The sequence below is a fragment of the Vulpes lagopus genome, chromosome 20 (assembly GCF_018345385.1).
Source record: "Vulpes lagopus strain Blue_001 chromosome 20, ASM1834538v1, whole genome shotgun sequence".
Classification (NCBI taxonomy): domain Eukaryota; kingdom Metazoa; phylum Chordata; class Mammalia; order Carnivora; family Canidae; genus Vulpes; species Vulpes lagopus.
Genome location: NC_054843.1, coordinates 1,884,055 through 1,905,403, shown reverse-complemented (window position 1 = coordinate 1,905,403; position 21,349 = coordinate 1,884,055). Strand labels below are relative to the sequence as shown.

The window sequence follows — 21,349 nt, the reverse complement described above, 5'->3', positions numbered from 1 at the left end:
TTGCAATTCCTTCATAGAAGGGGGGCCGGATGTCATAGCGCAGCCAGCGGGATCGGATAAGATTGGGTTTAGTTGCGTTGAGGAATTTGTAAGCTTGGGACATCAGGGCCCAAAGAGGGTATTGAGAAGGGTCGAAGGGAAGGCGAGTCGGGCCTGGGGTGCCCCAACCGGAGGAGTTGTGGGAAAATTTCAAGAGGGTGTTGTAGATGTTACTTGAGATTGAAGAGGCACTAGCACAGGGTCGGGGCCTATCCCTTGGGTTTGACCTTGCGGCTTCTCGACTTGTCTGATCATGAATAGGACTCCGTTATCATACCCGCTTTGGTAAAGTCGGAGTCCCCAGAGAAGTCCTACCCCCCAATTTGTATCTCGTTTTCCGGCCTCTGTGAAGGAAATGGTGACTTGATTACAGAGATAGCGGCCTGACTTCCCAGCGCCCGAGCATGTGGGGCTCGTGGCGTTTCGTTGGATTTTTATAAGGCCGGTCGGATTCTGTGACAGCCAATAACATGTCCCAGTCTGTTCACAACCCCATGTTTTACAGAAGTAATCCTCGGGGCCTCCACATCTGGAGACCTTATTATGGTCAGACAGAGAGGGGGCCGGGCATGCATAAAAGCAGGTGGCACGGAGGGAGCTTAAGCTCCACCTGCCGACACATCCGGGTATTCGGCCATGGAGAGCCGAGGGGCCGTGGTGGACCCCGAAAAGTTTTGGGTCGCATAAGTCAAAGGTTAGATTGGGCCACCAGGTTCCCCTAGGGTGTATTCCTGTCAGCTGGGTTATTATTTCCATTGAACTCGGGGTGAGGATTTGCCAGGTTAGATTTAGTGGCTGGTGGGGGTTAGTTTCAGCCGCGAGGGGATACAGTGCAAGTAATACTAGTGGGGTAAGTGGGAGCGACGCAGCCTTAGCTTTAGGGGATTGTCCTTGTCGGGCTGACTCTTCCATTCTGGAACAAAGTCCTTGAGGACGGCGTGTGGGTCAGCTGGCTGGACGTGGGTGTAGTGGACCCAGGGAGTAATCCCGTCGACCTTGAGAGCGGTGGGAGTGGTCAGGATCTCGATGTAGGGTCCCTTCCAGCGGGGTTGGAGTGTCCGTTGTTGGTGTCTCCGCACGTACACCCAGTCACCCGGTCGATACTGATGGGGGTCCGGGGGTGGCCCAGTCTCGCAGAGGGCCCTCAGCTTAGGCCACACCTGTTCGTGAGTTTTTTGTAACATTTGGAGGGAAAAAAAGGAGTTGGTGATCATCAAACTCAGCAAGCACCTCAGGTTTTAAATTGGGGATAATAGGTGGAGGAAGACCGAACATGATCTCCTAGGGAGTCAGTCCCATCTTATATGGGGAGTTCCTCACCCTATATAGGGCGAAGGGGAGGAGAGCCACCCAGTCCCCGCCAGTCTCCAGGCTGATTTAGTTAAGGTCTCCTTTACTGTTCTGTCCATCCTCTCTACCTGTCCTGAGCTCTGGGGCCTATGTGCACAATGTCATTTCCAATCTGCCCCAAGTACTAGGGCCACTCCCCGTGTTACCTTAGAGACGAATCCTGGGCCGTTGTCTGATCTGATCCTAACAGGAAAACTATACCTCGGTAAGATGTCTTCCAGCAGTTTCTTGGTCACGGTCTGTGCCGTTTCATGTTTGGTGGGAAATGCCTCTGTCCATCCTGAAAAGGTATCTACAAACACTAGTAAATACCTGCATCCGTATTTTCCAGGTTTCACCTCAGTGAAGTCCACTTCCCAGGAGGCTCCTGGGCAGTCCCTTCAGAGCCGGGTGCCCAGGTTAGATCCATGGGTGGCGGCATTAGTTACCTGGCATGTGTGGCAGCTCGCCACAGTTTGCTCGATCTTTGCTCGAGAGTCTTTAATCGTGATCTTTGCATGTCGTATGAGGTCTGCCATCTTCCTTGTCCCCATGTGAGCACCCCGATGCACTCTGGATAGGCCTCGCCGTCCTAGTTCCTCTGGCAGGATGATGCTGGAGTCTGCGGCCCTCCCCCAGCCACGCAAGCCCTGGGTCACAGGCAAGCGTTTGATCCAGTGTAAATCAGCATCAGTATAGTTGGGGGTGTTGGGCAGGGTCGGTGCCCCCGGATCGGGCAGCGTGGTTGCTAAGACTTTGGTCACCAAAAGGGCTGCCTCCTTTGCTTTTCAATCGGCTCCCCGGTTTCCCCTGGCTACTGGCGTGTCTGCCTTTTGGTGCCCTGGACAGTGGATGATGGCAGGGCCTTGGGCAGCCAGAGGGCCCTCAGGAGTTCAAGAATCTCCATTTGGTTTTTAACAGTCTTTCCCTCTGCTGCCAGGAGCCCTCTCTCCCTGTGAAGGGCTCCATGGATGTGAGCGGTGGCGAGGGCGGACCTGCGGTCGGTGTAGATGTTGATTCGTTTACCTTCTCCCATGGTCAGCGCCTTGGCCAGTGCGGTCAGCTCTGCCCGTTGAGCTGAGGTTCCGGCTGCCAATGGCTCAGCCCAGATAGTTTCCATCTCCGTGGTCACGGCTGCCCCCGCATATCTGACTCCTTCTCGGACAAAACTGCTGCCGTCCGTGTACCAGGTGGCGTCCGCGTTCGGCAGTGGCTGATCCTGGAGGTCAGCTCTGATTCCGTGCACCTGTGCCAAAATTTCTTGACAATCATGTAGAGGGGGGGTCCCAGTCTGGGTTAGGGAGTAGCATCGCCGGATTCAGGGTTGTTGGTGGCTTATATAAAATTCTGGTGGGGTTTAGCAGCAGGCTCTGATAATGGGTCAGACGGGCATTGCTGATCAGTGGTCCGGGGGCTGTTCGAGTACCCCTTCAATGGCGTGTGGGGTGGTAACATGCAGTTCTTGCCCCATGGCCAGGTTGTCTGTGTCTTTAACCATCGTGGCCACTGCAGCAATAATTTTTAAGCATGGGGGCCATCCAACGGCCACCGTGTCTAGCTTCTTGAAGAGATGGGTCTCTTCCAGGGACCTAAGTACCGGACAAAGACCCCTTTTGCCACTCCGTCTTTCTCGTCCACATACAGGTAGAAGGGCTTGGTTAGGTCTGGCAACCTGAGAGCCGGGGCAGACAGCAAAGTCCGTTTAAGGTCATTAAAGGCTTTGTCCATGGCCTTTGTCCATTCAAAATTTTGCTGGTGTCTCTGTTTGGTTTTTAACAGTCTTTCCCTCTGCTGTCAGGAGCCCTCATGGAGGGGTCTGGCCATCTCGGCAAAACCTGGAATCCATAATTGACAGAACTCTGCTGACCCCAGGAATTCACGTACCTGGCGGACGGTTCGTGGTTGTGGGATTCTTAGGACAGTTTCCTTCCTTGCATCCGTCAACCATCTTTGTCCATCTTTTAATTTGTACCCTAGGTAGCTCACCTCCGTTCTGCAGAGCTGAGCTTTTTTGGCTGAGGCCTGGTATCCTAGGGCCGCTATGGTCTGGAGCAAGTCCCTGGTGCCTCGCAGGCATGTGTCCTGGTCCTTTGCCGCCAACAGGATATCGTCTACATATTTAATAAGGTTAAATGAGGGTGCTTGGAACGGAACTCACCCAAGTCCTCATGTAAGGCTTCATCGAAAATGGTCGGTGAATTTTTAAATCCTTGCGGTAGTCGAGTCCACATGAGCTGTCCATTGATGCCTCTTTCGGGGTCTGTCCATTCAAAGGCAAAAAGGTCTTGGCTCTTGGGCACTAAAGGCAGGCTTAAAAAGGCGTCCTTTAAGTCTAATACCGTAAACCAAGTTTTATCTGGAGGCAGGGTGGAGAGGAGGGTGTATGGGTTTGGGACCGTAGGATGCATATCCTCTACTCGCCGGTTGATTTCCCTTAAGTCCTGGACTGCCTGTAATCGTTAGAGTGCGGTTTTCGCACCAGCAGCAAGGGGGTGTTCCATGCTGATTGGCAAGGCCCCAAAATGCCCGAGTCCAGTAGTCGCCGTATGTGGGGTGTGATTCCTGTTCGCACCACGAGAGGCACGGGGTCTTGGCGGACCCTGACAGGGTCTGCTCCCGGTTTCAGTTCTATGTATATGGCCGGTCGGTGTTGTGCCAGCCCAATTCCCCCCAGTTTCTGCCCACCCTTGGGGAAATTCTCGCAGCCAATGGTCAATGTCGGTCATCGGGGCTGAGGGTGTCTGGTGGAGACGATATTCGTCTTCTAAACTTAGGACAAGTACTTGGATCGGGTGCCCTTCCTTATTTAGGACTTTTGCCCCTTCGGGCTGGAAGAGAATCTGTGCCCCCCATTTTGGTGAGCAAGTCCCGACCTAATAACAGGTAGGGACACTCAGGGATAACCATGAAGGAACAGGATACCCGGCCTATGCCAAGATCTACAGAGCTTCAGGTAGTCCATGAGTGCCGTTTGGTGCCCGTGGCCCCTTGCACCCATGAAGTCTTGCTTGCCAATTTTCCTTGGGGTTGTAATAAGACCAAGTGTCGTGCCCCAGTGTCCACTAGGAATTCAACGGGTTGCCCCTCCACTCTGAGAGTTACCCTGGGCTCGGAGAGGGGTGCCGAACCCCGACTCCCCTAATCGTCCAGGTCCTCCATTTCTAAGATCTTGGCAGAGGCCTTAGGTCTTTTATTAGGGCAATCTTTTACCCAACGGCCCTCCTCTTTACAAGAAGCACGTTGGTTTTTGTTTAGTTTAGGATGCTCCTGACGGGGACCAGGGCCATCCTCCTTACCTGTCCCTGAAGCTAGTTTTTTGAGGTGTCTCCATTTTTCCTGGGGGTCGTCCATGGCCAGCAGGATCTTGGCCAGGTTTCGGGTCTGCCAGTCACTTAGTTTGATTTGTTGTTCTTCCGGACTTTCTCTATTATTATAGACTCGTTCTGCTACTGTTACTAAGTCCTGCAAGCTCTTCTCTCCTAGTGTTCTAAGAAGGCTACTGGACTCTCGTCCTTACCCTGTGTCACACCATAGACCTCGGCCAGATTGGGAGGCTTGCGCGCGGCAGCCTGGAGACCTGCCGGGAGAGTCTGGCGGTGGACCCGGGGTCTCTCCTTACCTTCAGCCAAGCTGTGGTCCCAGGTGGGGCGGGATAAGGGGAAGGCAGCGTTTATGAGGTCTGGGTTTTGAGTCGGCTGTCTGTCCTCTCCCAGGACAGACTTCCAGACTTCCACCTGAATTTGTTCTCTCTCCTCGGTGGTGAAGAGAACCTGCAAGAGCTGTGGGCAGTCCTCCCAAGTAGGCTGCTGGGTAAAGAGAACAGGATCTAAAAGCCCAATTAGACCTCTCGGATTATCAGAGAACTTTGCATTTTAAGTTTTCCAATTATATAAATCACTGGTGGAGAACGGCCAGTACATTAGCTGTCTGCCAGTCTTGGGGGGGCGGGGCCATGGTGCAGAGGGGAAGGGCAGGGGAGTGGGCCTGCCCTCCTTAGGGGGTGGGGCCGTCCTCGTGGCCCGCGCACAGGGACTCCCTCATCAGGGAGGGGGGCACCCCTTCTGCAGCCCCTGCCCCATACCTCTGATGGGGGCGGCGGGAGGATCAGGTCCTGCGGAGGGGAATCCTGTAAAACTGGATGAAGAGGCACTTTTGTCTTAGAGTCGGTCTCCTTCTCGGCCTTTCCGCAGGGCTAGAATCTTGGTAGGTCCTGCTTGGGGGGGAGAAATAGTTTTAGCCAAGGAGGGGGATTCTCGATCATGTCCTGCCCGGTCAGGATGCAGGGCACCTGGTCAGGGTGGCCGGCCGGTTTGTCCCTGAAGATCACGGCCTTAACCTGTGAGATAACAGGTAGGTGGAAAGTTCCTGCTCGGGGCCGTCCCACGTCAAGGGCTGGCCATTCTGACGCGCAGGAAGTTCGAAATTTCCCTCTCCGTAGGTCTGTGCTCAGGTTGTGAGCTCTTTCCTTAACATCCGAGAAGTGGGGGAGCATAAGGGACGGGGGTGGTTTGCGTCCGCCCCATTACGTCCCCGGTCCCCACCAAGGCACAGACAGGACAGTTAACAAGTAACACAGTCAAACGCACAAGCAGTTAACAGTGAACACGCTAACCCCGACCAGCGCGCACAGCCAACAAGGACGCCGTAACAGACAAACGTTCCCGAGCGGCCGCGGAGACAAGGTAACAGAAGGTAACAGAAGGTAACCCGGAGGGCTGGCAGCCGGCCCTCCTCACAGACAGGACCCCTCCTCCTCGCAGATGAGGACCCCGTCCTCGAGCCTCCGTCCTCCTCACGGATGAGGACCCCGTCTGTGGGCGGCCACGGACTAGCTGGAGTAACTAAACCAAACCAGGCCCGGGCTTGCGTCCCTCATTCACTCAAAAGGCTCGAGAGCCCAAAGGGTAAATAGTTGGTTGACGCTTGAGAAAGGGCTTGAGCAACGGTTTTCAGAGCTTGCTTGTACGTGGTCGCCCCCATAACACAACAGATACAATGTGCTCTGGCCTGGCCATAAAGTGAAATAGGGGCCTGTGCTGTCCTTGCTGGCCTGTTAGCCACATCTAATGTTCCTCCGAGGTATGTACATCTGGAGCAACAAACCCACCTCTTAACCAGGATCCTCTGGCGCCAGTGGGTCTGCCTTGCATGCTGATTAAGGGGAGGCTTGGAGGGTTTCACAAATATGCTAAGAATAGATACTTCCTTATCTTTGTTTTGCCTATAATGTTGTAGAACCTTGAAAAAAGCTGACACTGCTTGGACATCGTCCACTGTGTCCGTCCTGTCCTCATTTCTTTACTTTTCTTTTGTTTCCCCATCCCTTTCCGTCAGGACCCTGACCGTGTTGCCGCAGAGTGTGCAACAAGTGGTGCCCGAACAGGGACCTGAGCACATGCAAGAGAAAGTGCACATATAGGTAAGTCGTTGCTGACAATTAGGTAGGGGGAGCCTGGCTATTTAGGGCCCAACAGGAGTAAAAAAATAATGGGGCAATCGCAGTCTATGGAACGGGTCTTTTTCATGACCGCCTTGCAGGCCCTTATGAAGCGAGAAGGGTCCAAGGTCTCTAAAAAGGCCTTGCAGCAATTCTTTTGTACCGTATCGGACTTGTGTCCCTGGTTTCCAAAAGAGGGGACTGTCAGTCTGGACGCCTGGCAAAGGGTAGGACAGGAAATTAAAAATCAACTTAAAAAACGTGGTCCTATGGCCTGTCCTCCAGGCACCATGCAAATTTGGGAGGAAATAAGAGAAGCTTTAGATCCACAACACACTTTCGAATTAATCTCTATAGCCTCTCATGAATCCCTCCCTGAGAATGATGTTCAGACCTCTTCAGAGGAACAAAAGGAGAATAATAATTCGATGATTGAGTCACCATCACCACCAGGACAGATATCGCCCTCTCAATTCCCTCCCCGACAAAAACTGCAAAAGGAAACCATAAATATGCCTCAGACGAACATCCCTACGGCACCACCTTTACTTGAAACCAGAGATGAAATTGAAGGAGATGAGGTATATTTAGATGATGATAAGGAAATATTTTTTTTTCATCTTCAGCTCCAGGGCCATCAGGGCCCCCCCTCTAAGCAGGAATCTTATAAGCAACTTGCGCTCCTGATCATGATATTGATCCCTTTCCAGGCATGAGCAAAAAAATACGACCCTCTTCCATGGATCATGCCAAGCCACAGCTGTGCAATTTTGATCCTCCCTCTTACAGGAAAGATCTCCTTATGGTCATATAATGACACCTTACCCTCAGTCCGGGGTTCCATACAAGGAGGAAGGGCTGACTTCTAAAAGCATGTCGATATCCAATGGTCCATATCCCCCTGTATTTCCCAAACACCTTCCTAGCGGGCTGTCGCCTCTGAAAATAACTCCTCTTCAACAAACTCTCCATCAAGCACAACAAGCTGGAGAGGACACCTCTGCCTTTTCGGCTTTCCCTGTCATGCAAAATGGTAATGGCCAGAGAGCCTACTCTACTGTCAATTTTAAGATACTAAAAGAGATCAAGACAGCCACCGCCCAGTACGGGCCCACAGCTCCTTACACCCTGTCCTTGTGAGATAGTGTGGGACTGGACGCCCTCTGCCCAGGAGGCTGGAAGGTCATAGCTCAGGCCTGCCTATCAGGTGGTGACTATTTACTTTGGAAAACTGAATTTTGTGAAAGAGCTAATGAAATGGCTGTGTATGATCGTAGGACAAATATTCCGGTTCCTTATGAAATGCTAACTGGGGAAGGGGCTTCTGCTGAGGTAAATATGTAAACTGATTATCCAGCACTAGCATACAACCAGATTTCACAGTGTGCCCTTAAGGCCTGGAAAAGACTTCCTCCAACAGGGACCAGGTCGGAAGAGTTATCCAAAATCCCAAAATCCGACAAGGACCAGATGAGCCTTATCAAGATTTTGTGGCTCGCTTGTTAAAAGCAGTAGGACGCATAGCGCGTGGCGGTGGATGGGGAAGCAGGCACAATCACTGTGAAACAACTGGCTTTTGAAAATGCTAATTCTGCCTGCCACGCCACTGTACGACCCTGGAAAAAGGAACCTTGGAAGACTACATTCGTTTATGTGCTGAAATAGGGTCTTCATATATACAGGGAGTTACCCTAGCTGCAGCACTGAGGGGGGTTTCCCCTCAGGAAATGCAGAGGCGTATGCAGCAAAGAGGTAACCAAAAAAGACGAACTTGTTCTCGATGTGGACAGGCAGGCCATTTCAAGGCTAAATGCCCTCAGTTAATAGGTGGGCTGGAAAGACCTGGAGAAATAGGGAAAAAAACCCTCGTCTCTGTGCCCCAGATGTCAAAGAGGCTATCATTGGGCAAATGAGTGCCGTTCCCAAAAGGATAAATTTGGAAATATTATTCAGGGAAACTGGAGGCGGGCCCGCTGCGGCCCCAACAAACAATAGCAGCATTGTTTCCTCAGGTGTCCGCCCTAGGGCCAATACCGCCGACCTCCCAGACATCAGCAAATCACACCGGGGTACCCCCCCCCAGCACAGGATTAGACTTAGCCCCAGACACCCTGGTATATCTAGAAGCTGGACAAACCCCCAAAGCTATAACAACAGGAATATGGGGACCCCTTCCCAAGGGAACCTGGGGATTGCTTTTAGGAAGATCTAGTTGGACTATGAAAGGACTAAATGTTCACCCGGGAGTAATAAATGAAGATCATACAGGAGAAATTTAAATTATAGTAACACTAAAGGAGGGCATTCTCCACTTACAACCTAAAATGCCTATTGCCCAATTAATCATTATTCCTAGATAATGAAACTTCTAACCCATCTGTAAAAGGAAAGCGGGGAGCAAATGGCTTCGGCTCCACCAATATTTATTTGTTGGACTCAGCTTCTTTCAGCCGACAAGCCATATATAACCTTACAAATACAAGGTCGCCCCTTTGTCGGGTTGATAAATACTGGAGCTGATGTCTCTGGTACCGCCAGGCAACACTGGCCAAAGTGTTGGCCCCTTACAGGTTCAGAGGTTTCTATAAGGGGTGTAGGCTACGCGTGTGCCCCTCTGTTGGACCCTGGCTCACCGGGGCCAACGTGTCCCGGTGGACGCCCCAGAGACTCAGACCCCAGACAGGCAGATGCAACTACCAAGAGGGTTTTATTGAACGTTTCCGCAAACGGGCTCTCCGCCTCCGAGGTGGCAGAGCCCCGACTGGCAATTACAGGCGTCTTTTAAAGGCAAAACCCGCAGGAGTAGCATAGCATTCGGGTTATGACATGATCGATTTCTTTGAAGGTCAACACGGACATGTTCAGGGCCTTTCTAGTCAGGGCGTGGGGGGGGGGGGGTGGTTTTCTTATCTCGAAACCCCACAGAATGTTTTTCGTTGCCTAGATTCCAGGAAGGCGCCTGGATGGGCTGCCTCTGGGTTAGGCCTGGTCCTACATTTTCACGGGGGGGGGGGTGGGGTTCTTCATTCCCTCCTCTTTGTTTGGGCTGATTTTAACCTTAAAATCTTAGGGAACATTTATTTCTTCAGTTTGGAGGGCCCGATGTTGTTGAGTTAGTACCAGAGCTTGGGTAATGGACAGTCTTTCTCGGATGAACTGGAGCAGCCGGTTGAGGATGCAGGGGCCGAAAGTTAGCAGCAGGAGCAGGATAACTAGAGGGCCCATAATGGTAGAGATTAGGGTGGTCATCCAGGGAGACCGGTTAAACCAGCCTTCAAACCAGCCCTGCTGGGCCTCCCGGTCCCTTTGTCTCTTATTTAGCCTATCCCTGAGTTTGGCCATGGAGTCCCTGATGACTCCAGAATGGTCTGCATAGAAGCAGCATTCCTCTCCCAGGCCGCACACAGGCCTCCCTCTTTCAGGAATAGTAAATCCAAGCCTCTCCTGCTTTGAAGTGCTACTTCTGAGAGTGAGGTGAGGGACTGTTCTAACTTAGAAACGGACTGCTCTAGTGTCCGTAGATCCTCATCTACAGCTGCTTGGAGTTCCAGGTAGCATTGCGAACCCTGATTCAGGGCAGCTGCACCAGTGTCCACCCCTGTTGCGACTCCCAAACCCAGCATGACGGCCAGGGTTAGGGACACGGGCTCGCGCCGAAAACGGGTGGGGTGCCCATCATATTGATTTTCTAGAGTTTCAGCAGGGTGATAGAATACCCTGGGCATAATCTGCACCATAACACAGAAGTCCTCAGAGTCATTTAGGACCTGAGCAGATACACAGGGGGTGAGGCCTTTGTTGCATGCCCACCAGGCTCCCGGCTGGGGTACCAGGTAGGAGTCGGATCCTGAGATTGGGGTGGTGGTATTGCAGAGTTCCTGGTAACCTCGGGGAGGGGTTCCTATGCAGGTTCCTTGTCCTGAGACTTCTGTAAGGGTAAGTTGGGGATGGGAGTCGGGCATGCATTTTTGAACGTTAGTGGTATTGCTATAGTTTCCGAGGATGGCAATTCCTTCATAATAAGGGGGGGCGGATGCTAGGCAAAGCCAGCAGGATTTGGTTATGTCAGGACTGGTCTGGTTGAGAGCCAGGAAAGCCCCCGTGATGAGGTTGAATAATCGTTGTCCCGTGTTGGGCGGGGGTCGTGGGGTCGGTGTGGCCGTAAAGTTGTTGGGAGTGGCATTCGTTGCGGCCGGGGCCGGGGCTGTTGGTTTAATGGGAGCCCTCCGGCCCCCAAGGACCGTATTGGGTCCGACTGCCACGGGGTCTAGGGATTCTATTTCTAGCTTAATTCTGAACGTAAACCCGTCATCTGTTCTTTCCTTGTATAACCTGAGTCCCCATGAATACCCTTTTGCCCAGTTCGTGGCCTTCTGCCAGGTTCCGTGAAGGATATTTGCAGGGGATGACACCATCCTTGGCATGGCCCACGGCTTAGGGGTTTCCATTCGTTAAACGAGGAGGCGGGACCATGAATCGCCAGGCGGGTATAGTTAGCCTTGACAATGATGTAATCCCAGGAGGAGGAGGGTCTCCATCCTGTGTCCCCTGTCGTCTTGCACCCCCAATTTTTACAGTAGAAGTGTTCCTCTCCTCCACAAGTGGGATTTAACTTACGGTCTCTGTGGGACCCGGGGCAGACATAGAAGGGGAAGGTGCGTAACATGGCCCTCCTGTCCGGCGTGCCACATCCTCCCCAGGGGTCTAATCCTTTTCGTCCGGGGGGGCTTTCTCGGTTGGGGGCTTTAGAGGTGTCGGAATACCCCTCTAGGTCCCATGGGCTGGGGGCCCCTATGGTTAATTTACATAAGTCAGGATATAGGTTGGGCCACCAGGTTCCTATGGGAGCAGTCTTAGTTGTGGACCAGACCTCGTCACCCCCAGACGTTAGTACCTGCCAGGTTAACCTTTTGGGGGCATGAGGGTTACCTTTGGCGGGGGTGAAAAGCGCTAGGAGAGGTAGGAATATAACAACTGTCATTGAACAATTTTTGAAAGTCTTATCTTGAGCGGGTTTTGGGTGCGGTGGAGCTTCCATTGGAGTGGCTCGTCCGATCCGTCCTGGCTGGCGTCAGTGGTGCTCGTTGATGGGGCGCGCTTGACGTGTGAGGCGTGGACCCAAGCAGCAATACCATCTACTTTTAGGGCGGTTGGGGTGATTAGTAGTACAGTGTATGGGCCCTTCCAGCGGGGCTCAAGGGTCCTGGACTGATGTCTCCTGAGGTAGACGGAGTCACCGATCTGGAACAGGTGTGGGTTGGTTGTGTCTCCGGGGCGGTAGACAGCTGCAAGGGGTTCCAGATCTGGCGCTGGATAATCTGGAGCGCCTTTAGCCTGTCCTGTAAACTGGGAGTATTAGCAAGAGGGTCAATAGAAGAATCTAGTAAGTCCGTCACTGGTGGGGGACCTCCATAGAGAATCTCGTAAGGAGTTAGCCCATGGCGCGCGGGAGTGTTCCGGACTCGGAACAGGACCATGGGGGGGAGTTGGACCCAGTCTCTAGTGCCAGTCTCCAATGTCAATTTGGTTAGGGTCTCTTTAATTGTTCTATTCATTCTTTCTACCTGCCCTGAGCTCTGGGGTCTGTATGCGCAATGTAATTTCCAATTTATCCCCAGTAATCTGGCCACCAACTGACTTACCTGGGAGACGAAGGCAGGGCCGTTGTCCAACCCTATTACCTTGGGCAGTCCAAACCGGGGGAAAATTTCTTCTAAGATTTTCTTGACAACCACCTGGGCGGTTTCTCGCTTGGTGGGGAATGCTTCTGTCCATCCTGAAAAGGTATCTATAAACACTCGGAGGTACTTGTTACCATATTTACCTGGCTTGATTTCGGTGAAGTCTACTTCCCAATTAGTTCCGGGTCTGTCTCCCCTTATTCTAGTTCCCTCAGGTATCTTGAGGTGTTTGGCATTTACCTTAGCACAGGGTACGCAAGCGTCGGTTACCTGTTGGATCAGGGAGGGGAGTTTGGGAATGTAATAGGTCTGATCTCTCTGGAGGAGTGTTTTTAATTTTTTGTGTCCGAGGTGAGTCCACCGGTGGAGGTGAGTTACCAGTTCTTTGGCCCTTTGCTGGGGCAGGACCGTCTTCCCTTGGTGTTTCCAGACCTTCATTTGCTCGTCATATTTTGCCCCTATTTGCTGGATGATATCTAGGTCGCTGTCTGAGTATTCGAGAGAGAGTTGCCCTGGTGTCTGGACAACCTCTGGTACTTGTAGGGAGAGGGCCTGTGGGCCAGGTGCAGCGGCCCGTGCTGTTTCATCGGCCATCCTGTTCCCCTCTGCTACTGGGTCGCTGCCTCGCTGATGCCCAGGACAGTGAATTATACTCAATTTTCTTGGCAGAAAGAGGGAATGGAGAAGATCTTGTATTTCTTCTCTGTTTTTGATGTTTTTACCTGCAGAGGTCAGGAGACCCCTTCTTCGATATATTTCTCCATGAACATGGGCAGTTCCAAAAGCGTACCTGCTGTCAGTATAAATGTTGACCTTTTTGTCCTTAGCTTTTTTAAGGGCCTGAGTAGGGCTATAAGCTCTGCCCTTCGAGCTGAAGTCCCAGGCTTTAGGGCACTGGCCCAGATGACAGTTTTTCCATCTACCACGGCCACCCCAGCTTTACGTTCACCATTTCATAGAAAGCTACTCCCCTCGGTGTACCAGGTTGCTTCAGCATCTGGCAGAGGCTGGTCCGTCAAGTCCCCTCTGGTGCCATGGACCTCGGCTAGGATCTGGTGGCAATCATGCATTATCAGGGAGGGGGACTCGGTTTCTGGAAGCAAGGTGGCCGGGTTTAGGGATGTAGCTGTTTCGAACCGTATCCACTCGGAATTCAGTAACATGGCCTGATAATGGGTGACCCGAGCGTTTGTGAACCATCGATCAGGGGGCTGGCAGATGACTGTCTCTATGGCATGGGGGGCCACCACAGTGAGGGGTTGGCCAAAGGTCAACTTGTCTGAGTCTTTTACCAGGACTGCCACAGCCGCTATTATTCGGAGACATGGGGGCCATCCTGCAGCCACGCTGTCTAATTTTTTGAAAAGTATGCCACGGGCCTTTTTCAGGGTCCCAGTTTCTGAGTTAGGACCCCTTTGGCTATTCCTCGGCGTTCATCAGCATATAGCGTAAATGGCTTGGTTGCATCTGGGAGGCTCAGGGCAGGGGTGGTCAATAAGGCCCTTTTTATTTTGTCAAAAGCCAATTGTTGCTCCTTTCCCCAGTGGTAGGGGGTGTTGGATTTCGTGAGAGGATATAGGGGAGCCGCCAGCTCTGCAAACCCGGGTATCCAGAGGCTGCAGAACCCGGCACTGCCGAGGAACTCTCGTAGCCCTCTGGCATTAGTGGGTGCTGGGATCAGGGCTACGGCTTTTTTGCGGCTCTCCGTCAGCCACCTCTGGCCTCCTTCCAGGAGATATCCCAGATAGGTCACTCGTCTCTGGCCTATTTGGGCCTTTTTGGCGGAGGCCCTATACCCCAGTCCTCCCAGTCTCTCGAGCAGGGCCCCCGTACCTTTTACACAATCCTGTTCTGTCCTAGCTGCCAGGAGCAAATCATCCACGTACTGCAGGAGGACGAGGTCCGGATGGCCAACTTGGAAGTCTGCCAAGTCCTGATGCAAGGCTTCGTCGAACAAGGTGGGGGAGTTTTTAAATCCCTGTGGCAGCCTTGTCCAAGTGAGTTGTCCTGAGAATCCCGTCTCAGGATCTTTCCATTCAAAGGCAAAAATAGGCTGGCTTTGAGAGCTTAGCCTTAGGCAAAAGAATGCATCTTTTAGATCTAACACCGTATACCAGACGTGGCTTGGGGGTAAGGTGCTGAGTAAGTTGTAGGGATTCGGCACCGTGGGGTGTATGTCCTCCGTCCTTCGGTTAACCTCCCGTAAGTCTTGTACCGGCCGGTAATCTCCTGTGCCAGGTTTTTTTACGGGCAATAGAGGAGTGTTCCAGGGCGACTGACAAGGTATTAAGATGCCCAGTTGTAATAGTCTCTGTATATGTGGCCGAATGCCCTCTTTGGCCTCTTTGCTCATTGAATATTGCCGGATCGATATAGGGGTGGCCGAGGGTTTTAGGTTTATAATTATGGGTGGCTGGTTAACAGCTAGTCCCATTCCGGCTGTTTTCACCCAGGCCTGAGGGTAGTTAGTGAGTCATTCAGAATTTAGGGGCTGCACGGACGGTGGAGAGTCCTCGTGCAGCCGGTGTTCATCTTCTAGGAGCAAGGTCAGTACCTGGAGGGGCTGCCCTTCTGCGCCAGTAATGGTGGCCCCTTTTTGATGAAAATGGATCTGGGCCCCTACTTTTGAAAGAAGGTCTCTGCCTAGGAGGGGGTCGGGGCAGTCTGGGACCAGTAGGAAGGAATGTGTTACTTGCCCAGTGCTCAGGTGGACCTTCCGTTCGGTTGTCCATCGATATGACTTGCCTCCAGTTGCCCCCTGAACCCAAGACGTTTTAGAGCTCAAGGGTCCTTTTGCCTCAGTTAAAACTGAATGTTGAGCTCCCATATCAACCAGGAAGGTCACCGGTTGGCCCCCCACTTTAAGGGTTATCCGAGGCTCAGGGGAGGGGTCCTGGCCCTTACACCCCTAATCTTCATCTTTGAGGGACAGAACGGGAATGGGCTGCTTCTTAGGTCCCTGCGTTTGGCCCTTCTTTGGACAGTCTTTAACCCAATGTCCTCTTTCCTTGCAGTAGGCACACTGGTCTCGTTCGACCCGTGGTCTTCTTTTGTCTCCCAGGTCCTTACTCTGTCCTGACTTACTCTGCCCTGAGCCCTGTACTACAGTGGCCAGTATCTTAGTCAGTTCTTTATTACGTCTTTTATCTCTTTTATCCTCTCATTCCTCTTGCTCTTTACGGATCCTTTCCTCCCTTTCCTCTGGGGTCTCTCTCTTGTTAAAAATCTTTTCTGCCTCTTTCACTAAGTCCTGTAAGTCCCTCCAACCGTTGTAACTTATTACGAATATCCGAGGCCGATTGTCCAATGAAGGACATGATTACATCTGGTTGTTGATCTTCGGCCAAGGGGTCAAAGGGGGTGTACATACGGTAGCCCTCCATTAATCTTTCCAGAAAACCTGCCGGCGCCTCATCTTTTCCCTGCACTATAGCACGTACCTTTGCCAAATTGGTGGGGCGTTGCCCTGCCCCTTTAAGACCCGCTAGGAGTACCTGGCGATAGAGACGGAGCCGCTCCCTACCAGCAGCAGTGTCGTAGTCCCAGGTCGGGCGAACCAAGGGGAAAACGTCCTCGATTTCATTAGGCAGCTGGGTCGGCCTCCCATCCGCCCCGGGGACGTTTTTCCATGCTTCGAGGTAGATGCGCTGTCTCTCCTCCGTGGTGAGGAGAGTCTGCAGGAGCTGTTGGCAGGCATCCCAGGTCGGCTGGTGGGTCAACAGAATTGACTCAATTAACCCGGTTAGCGCCTGGGGCTCTTGGGAGAAAGTGGGGTTATGAGTTTTCCAGTTGTAAAGGTCAGAGGCAGAGAACGGCCAGGATTGCATCCTGCCTGGGAGGTCCAGACGTCTTCCGACTCTCCCCCGCGCTCTCGTCGGAAACGGAGGCGACTGGAGAGTGGAGGTGAAGCGAGGGGTTCCCTCTCTACCCCAGTAGAGTCGGGGGACAGAGCTGAGGGAGCGGAGGGAGAGGTAGGGGCCTCCAGGTGGGACGTTGGGGATTGGGCATAAGGGGGAGGGGAGGAGTCCAAGAGAAGGAGACTGTCCTGGTCCCCTAGGAGCACAGGCGGCTCCTAAGGTTTTGGTTCAGGAAATTTTAGGGGGCAAAGGGTGGAGGCAGAGGAAGGACGGGGAATAAGGGGAGTGACGCAGGGAGGGGGTGAGGGTCTCGGGCCCGGTTCCCCCTGAGAAGGGGTGAAGATTTTATCCAGGGGGATGGGTTTTTAGCGAGATCCTCCCAAACTATGATGTACGGCACCTGATCAGGGTGCCCATTGGGTCCTGGCTGAAAGACCCATTGGGTCCTGGCTGCAAGATAATGTCAATATTAAAAGTTCCGTTCCTGGGCCACCCGACGTTGAGAGTTGGCCATTCTGAGGAGCAGAAGGTGACCCATCTTCGTCTTCTGACTTTGACCGAAAGGTTGTGTGCCCGGCCGGCGACTTCTTTCCAGTGATCTAGAGTGAGGCTTAAGGGGGTGGTTACAGTCTGCCCCACGGGTGTAGAAAAGAGGTGAGCGGTGAGGAAGAGGACAGGAAGGAAGACACAGAACAGACAGATGCACACGAATGACAGGACCGGCACAGCGGATACGGATGGGAACGGTCGTGAACAACCACCCTCCCTGAAGAGGAGGGAGAGCCGGGCTCTCCTCCTTCCAGACTACTCCGGAGTCAGTCTCCGGAGCGGGACCAGGGGTCTCAGGGCACGTCTGCCTCCCCCGCTGGTCCAAAAACAGAAAACAGAGTACAGAGTCCTGCAGGCACAATTCAGACCCGGCCAGTCAGACAAACGGACAAGACAGATATGACATTAGCGAGCTCGGTCTTCCCTCCTACCGGTCTTAGGATTGAGCCTGGGGGTGCGCGTCTCGAATCCCAGACGAGCCCCCATTGGACCCTAGTTCAGTTCACGGGTGCCAACGTGTCCCCGCATAAAATATATACATGTCTCCATCGATACTTTCTTTGGGTATATCCACGCTACTGCACATTCTGGAGAAGCCTTTACTGATGTTCAAAATCATTTATTTTCAGCCTTCTCCCAAATGGGAACCCCTAAGGCCATAAAAACTGATAATGGCTCAGCTTATAGCTCCAAAGCTTTTCAGAACCTTTGTGCTACCTTTCAAATTAAGCACTCTACAGGAATTCCCTACAACTCACGAGGTCAAGCCGTAGTTGAAGGAGCTAACACTACTCTCAAATCTTACCTTAAAAAATTAAAAGGGGGAGATACTGCAGGGAACAGTGAAATACTCTCCCCATATACATTTAACTCTAACTCTTTATGTTTTAAATTTTTTGAATGTTGATGATATAGGACAGACGGCAGCTGAACGGTTTTGGCATCCAGATTTTTCTTCTCTCCCTTACACTAGGTGGAAAGATCCATTGACTGGCATTTGGAAAGGCCCCGACCCTGTCCTTCGCAAAGGGTGTGGGTTTGTCTGTATTTTCCTCCAGGATGAGGACACCCCGCGATGGCTCCCGGAACGATGGTGTTGACTCCTCGCCCCTAGCCGGAGACTGGCCAACCTGACGATAACTCGCCAACAAAAAAGAAGAAGGAGACGTCTCCTGTCCTACCGTTGGGCCCGGATAAGGGAACTGATCAATCAAGCGTTAAGTCTGGTTGAAGACACAGCCTAATGAGTCCTTACTTACAACCCTTCTTACTGTATTAGCTATTACAACCCCTCCTGTTAGCGAAGTGGCTGTATATTGGGCCTATGTACCTGACCCACCTACTATAAGGCTGGTTACTTGGGATGATCCTACTCCCCAAATACACACCAATATGACAGAATATTTTGGAGGGAGTAGTTCTGATGGCATGGAGGTTGCAAACCATTCTATCAGTTGGACGGGCCTGGCCGCTCAGGTACCCATGTGCTTCCAATTACCACTATGTAACCAAAAACCACTTAATGGTTGTTTGGTAGTTCAGCCAGTACCTCACATAGTGACATCTCTCAGAAACAGAAAAGAATGAAAACCCTCCATCCCGACTTAACATAATGTTAGAAAGGTGGATCGTCTATGAGGTCACTGGTGACACCCCTCCCAGTGACCCTCAACAAGGTAGGCGCCCTCCCGGGTACCCCAATTGTCCTCAAAACTTAACCCATGCTATTTCAGGTCCTATTTGGATGGAGTGCCTTCAGAAGACACCTTTGGTCATCTCTCCTCTCGGCATCCCTGAATTTTCTATCACGGACTGGTCGAGAATGACAAGAACGGAGCCTCTGCGCTATATTGCATATCTACCTGGTCGACCAATGCATAATGTGACTATACCCAGAGGAATTTTTTCTACTGTCGGAGAAATGTACCACGAACTCTGAAAATTTGTCGCCGCAATGGGACCAGCCAAGATGCAGATGGCTAAGAACGCTACACAAACACAAAGGACTCCAATCTTACTATAAGGGCCTGTGTGCCTAGGACATTCCTATTGGTGGTAGGATATGGGACGACAAATATGTCGTCCCATATCCTACCTTTATGCAACGACAAATATGTCGTCACATATCCTTTATGCAAAATAATGGAACTAATATGTTATTTGAACTAGGACGTAAAAATTGCGTATTGACCAATTGTTTGCCTGTGCTCTTGCCCTCACTTCACACAGGTCCTGTCTCTATCTTTTTGACTATGCAACCGCCTTATTTACTATTACCTGTTGAGACTGAAGGCCCTTGGTATGCTAATTATGGTTATCAGTTTGCAGTGGAAATGCAGCTACAATTGAAGAGATTGAAACTACTTCCTTGGGCTGTTGATAGCCGGTATTGCTGCATTGGTTGCTCTTATAGCTACTGCTGCCGCAGCCTCTGTGGCCTTATCCCAGGGTGTACAGACAGCACGATACGTTAACCACTTAGCAAAAAACGTCTCTTATGTACTGTCTACTGAGGAGCGTATAGATCAAAAAATTCTCAGTCGTCTTGATGGGCTTGAAGAAGCAGTAGAATTTCTGGGGAATCAACTATCCCTGTTGAAAACCCAGATGTCCTTGGTTTCCCATGGCGGGTTTCAGCATATATGTGTCACCCCTATGAAGACCACTAATGTAACACGGGGACAAGTTAGAAAACATCTACAAGGAATATGGTTTCATAGTAATATGAGTCTTGATTTGTTGGAGTTGCAAAAGGAAATTTCCATTATCAGCCATTCTCAGATAGGTATGACAAACCCGGCTGAAATGGTGGCTCATATCTTGGATGGCCTGCGCAGATTTAATCCAGGCAACCTATTAAGGTATCCATTCTGGACATTTATAATTATATTTACTATTGTGATTATTCTACTTTTTGCATGGTGTGTGGTTCAAGGCAAGACGACACAGATTCAACATGGATGCTCAATTACATTTCCTCAATCTTAAGACAAAAAAGGGGGAAATGTAGGCGGCCGTGGACTAGCCGGAGTAACTAAACCAAACCAGGCTCGGACTTGCATCCCTCATTCACTCAAAAGGCTCAAGAGCCCAAAGGGTAAATAAGTTGGTTGACGCTTGAGAAAGGGCTTGAGCAACGGTTTTCAGAGCTCACTTGTACGTGGTTGCCCCCATAACACAACAGATACAATGTGCTCTGGCCTGGCCATAAAGTGAAATAGGGGCCTGTGCTGTCCTTGCTGGCCTGTTAGCCACATCTAATGTTCCTCCGAGGTATGTACATCTGGAGCAACAAACCCACCTCTTAACCAGGATCCTCTGGCGCCAGTGGGTCTGCTTTGCATGCTGATTAAGGGGAGGCTTGGAGGGTTTCACAAATATGCTAAGAATAGATACTTCCTTATCTTTGTTTTGCCTATAATGTTGTAGAACCTTGAAAAAAGCTGACACTGCTTGGACATCGTCCACTGTGTCCGTCCTGTCCTCATTTCTTTACTTTTCTTTTATTTCCCCATCCCTTTCCCTCAGGACCCCGATCGTGTTGCTGCAGAGTGTGCAACACCCGTCCTCCTTACAGATGAGGACCCCGTTCTCCAGGCAGGGGCAAGGGACATCTCAAGACCCCCGGTCGACGGCCCGCCAGCGCGTCCACCTAAGCCGATGCTGACCCAATACAGACTGGAATTCCTACAGGTAAAAGTACGGTTTAGAGCTCTCAGAGAATATGCGCGCAAAAAGGTGGGAAAAGTTGAGTGCACTCACCACGTGTGGGACCCTCCGGATGAGGATGAGGTCCTGGGGGGTCCCTCGGATCCCGGACCAGCCCCCAAATGTTGCGCCCAAGATCACAAACCCGAGAAACCACCGAGGAGCCGACACCGATGCAAACCGACGAGGGCTTATTTACAAGCTGGAGCTTGGGTCCAAGGGCACCCGACCGCGGGGCAGGGCCTTGGGCCCCGGGGCTAGGAGGCGTAGCAGCTTCCTGGGGCCAATGGAGTCCCGACGCCCCCTATAGTGACCGCTTGAACTGGCCTATCGCTCTGGTTTCCGGTCGGAATTGGCGCGCGGTTTTGGCGGGCACAGGGCGGGCCCCGTGGCTGTGAGCCGGTTTCCGGGACGGGGGTGCTGCGCGGGCTGCCTAGGGTGGGGGGCGCCCTGGGCACTAAGCAGGTCCTGTGCGGTCACGCCGGAGAGGGCGGGCGCGGCACAGCATGGAGTGATCCTGCTCTGCTGGTGCAGGGTGGGGGATTCTTGTTGAATTTCCTGGGTCCCCCGGGGCCGGCACGGAGGGCCCCGCATCCCCGCGGGCGACGACTCGGGCCGGGAGGCGGGGGCGGGGGCGGGGGCGCCTCGGCAGGTGCGGGCGGGAGCCGAGGCCGGGTCGCACGGGGGCGGGGCCTGGCTGTGCGCAGGCGCGGCCCCGCCCACCGTTGCGCTCGCGGGCGGGGCCGGGC

General features: G+C 52.3%; 1 protein-coding gene and 1 pseudogene across 1 annotated transcript; both read right to left on the bottom strand.

Moving 5' to 3' along the window:
- Positions 1 to 1,769: 1,769 nt before the first annotated feature.
- LOC121479227 lies at positions 1,770 to 5,340 on the bottom strand (annotated as a pseudogene).
- On the bottom strand, positions 4,848 to 15,961 carry LOC121479226. The gene is given in 8 exon segments (XM_041734691.1): positions 4,848 to 5,174; positions 5,450 to 5,479; positions 5,657 to 5,704; positions 11,900 to 12,090; positions 12,093 to 12,927; positions 13,015 to 13,334; positions 13,337 to 13,849; positions 13,852 to 15,961. Coding segments are annotated over 8 exon segments (3,726 nt in total). The 5' UTR covers positions 15,314 to 15,961.
- Between the last annotated feature and the right edge of the window lie 5,388 nt (positions 15,962 to 21,349).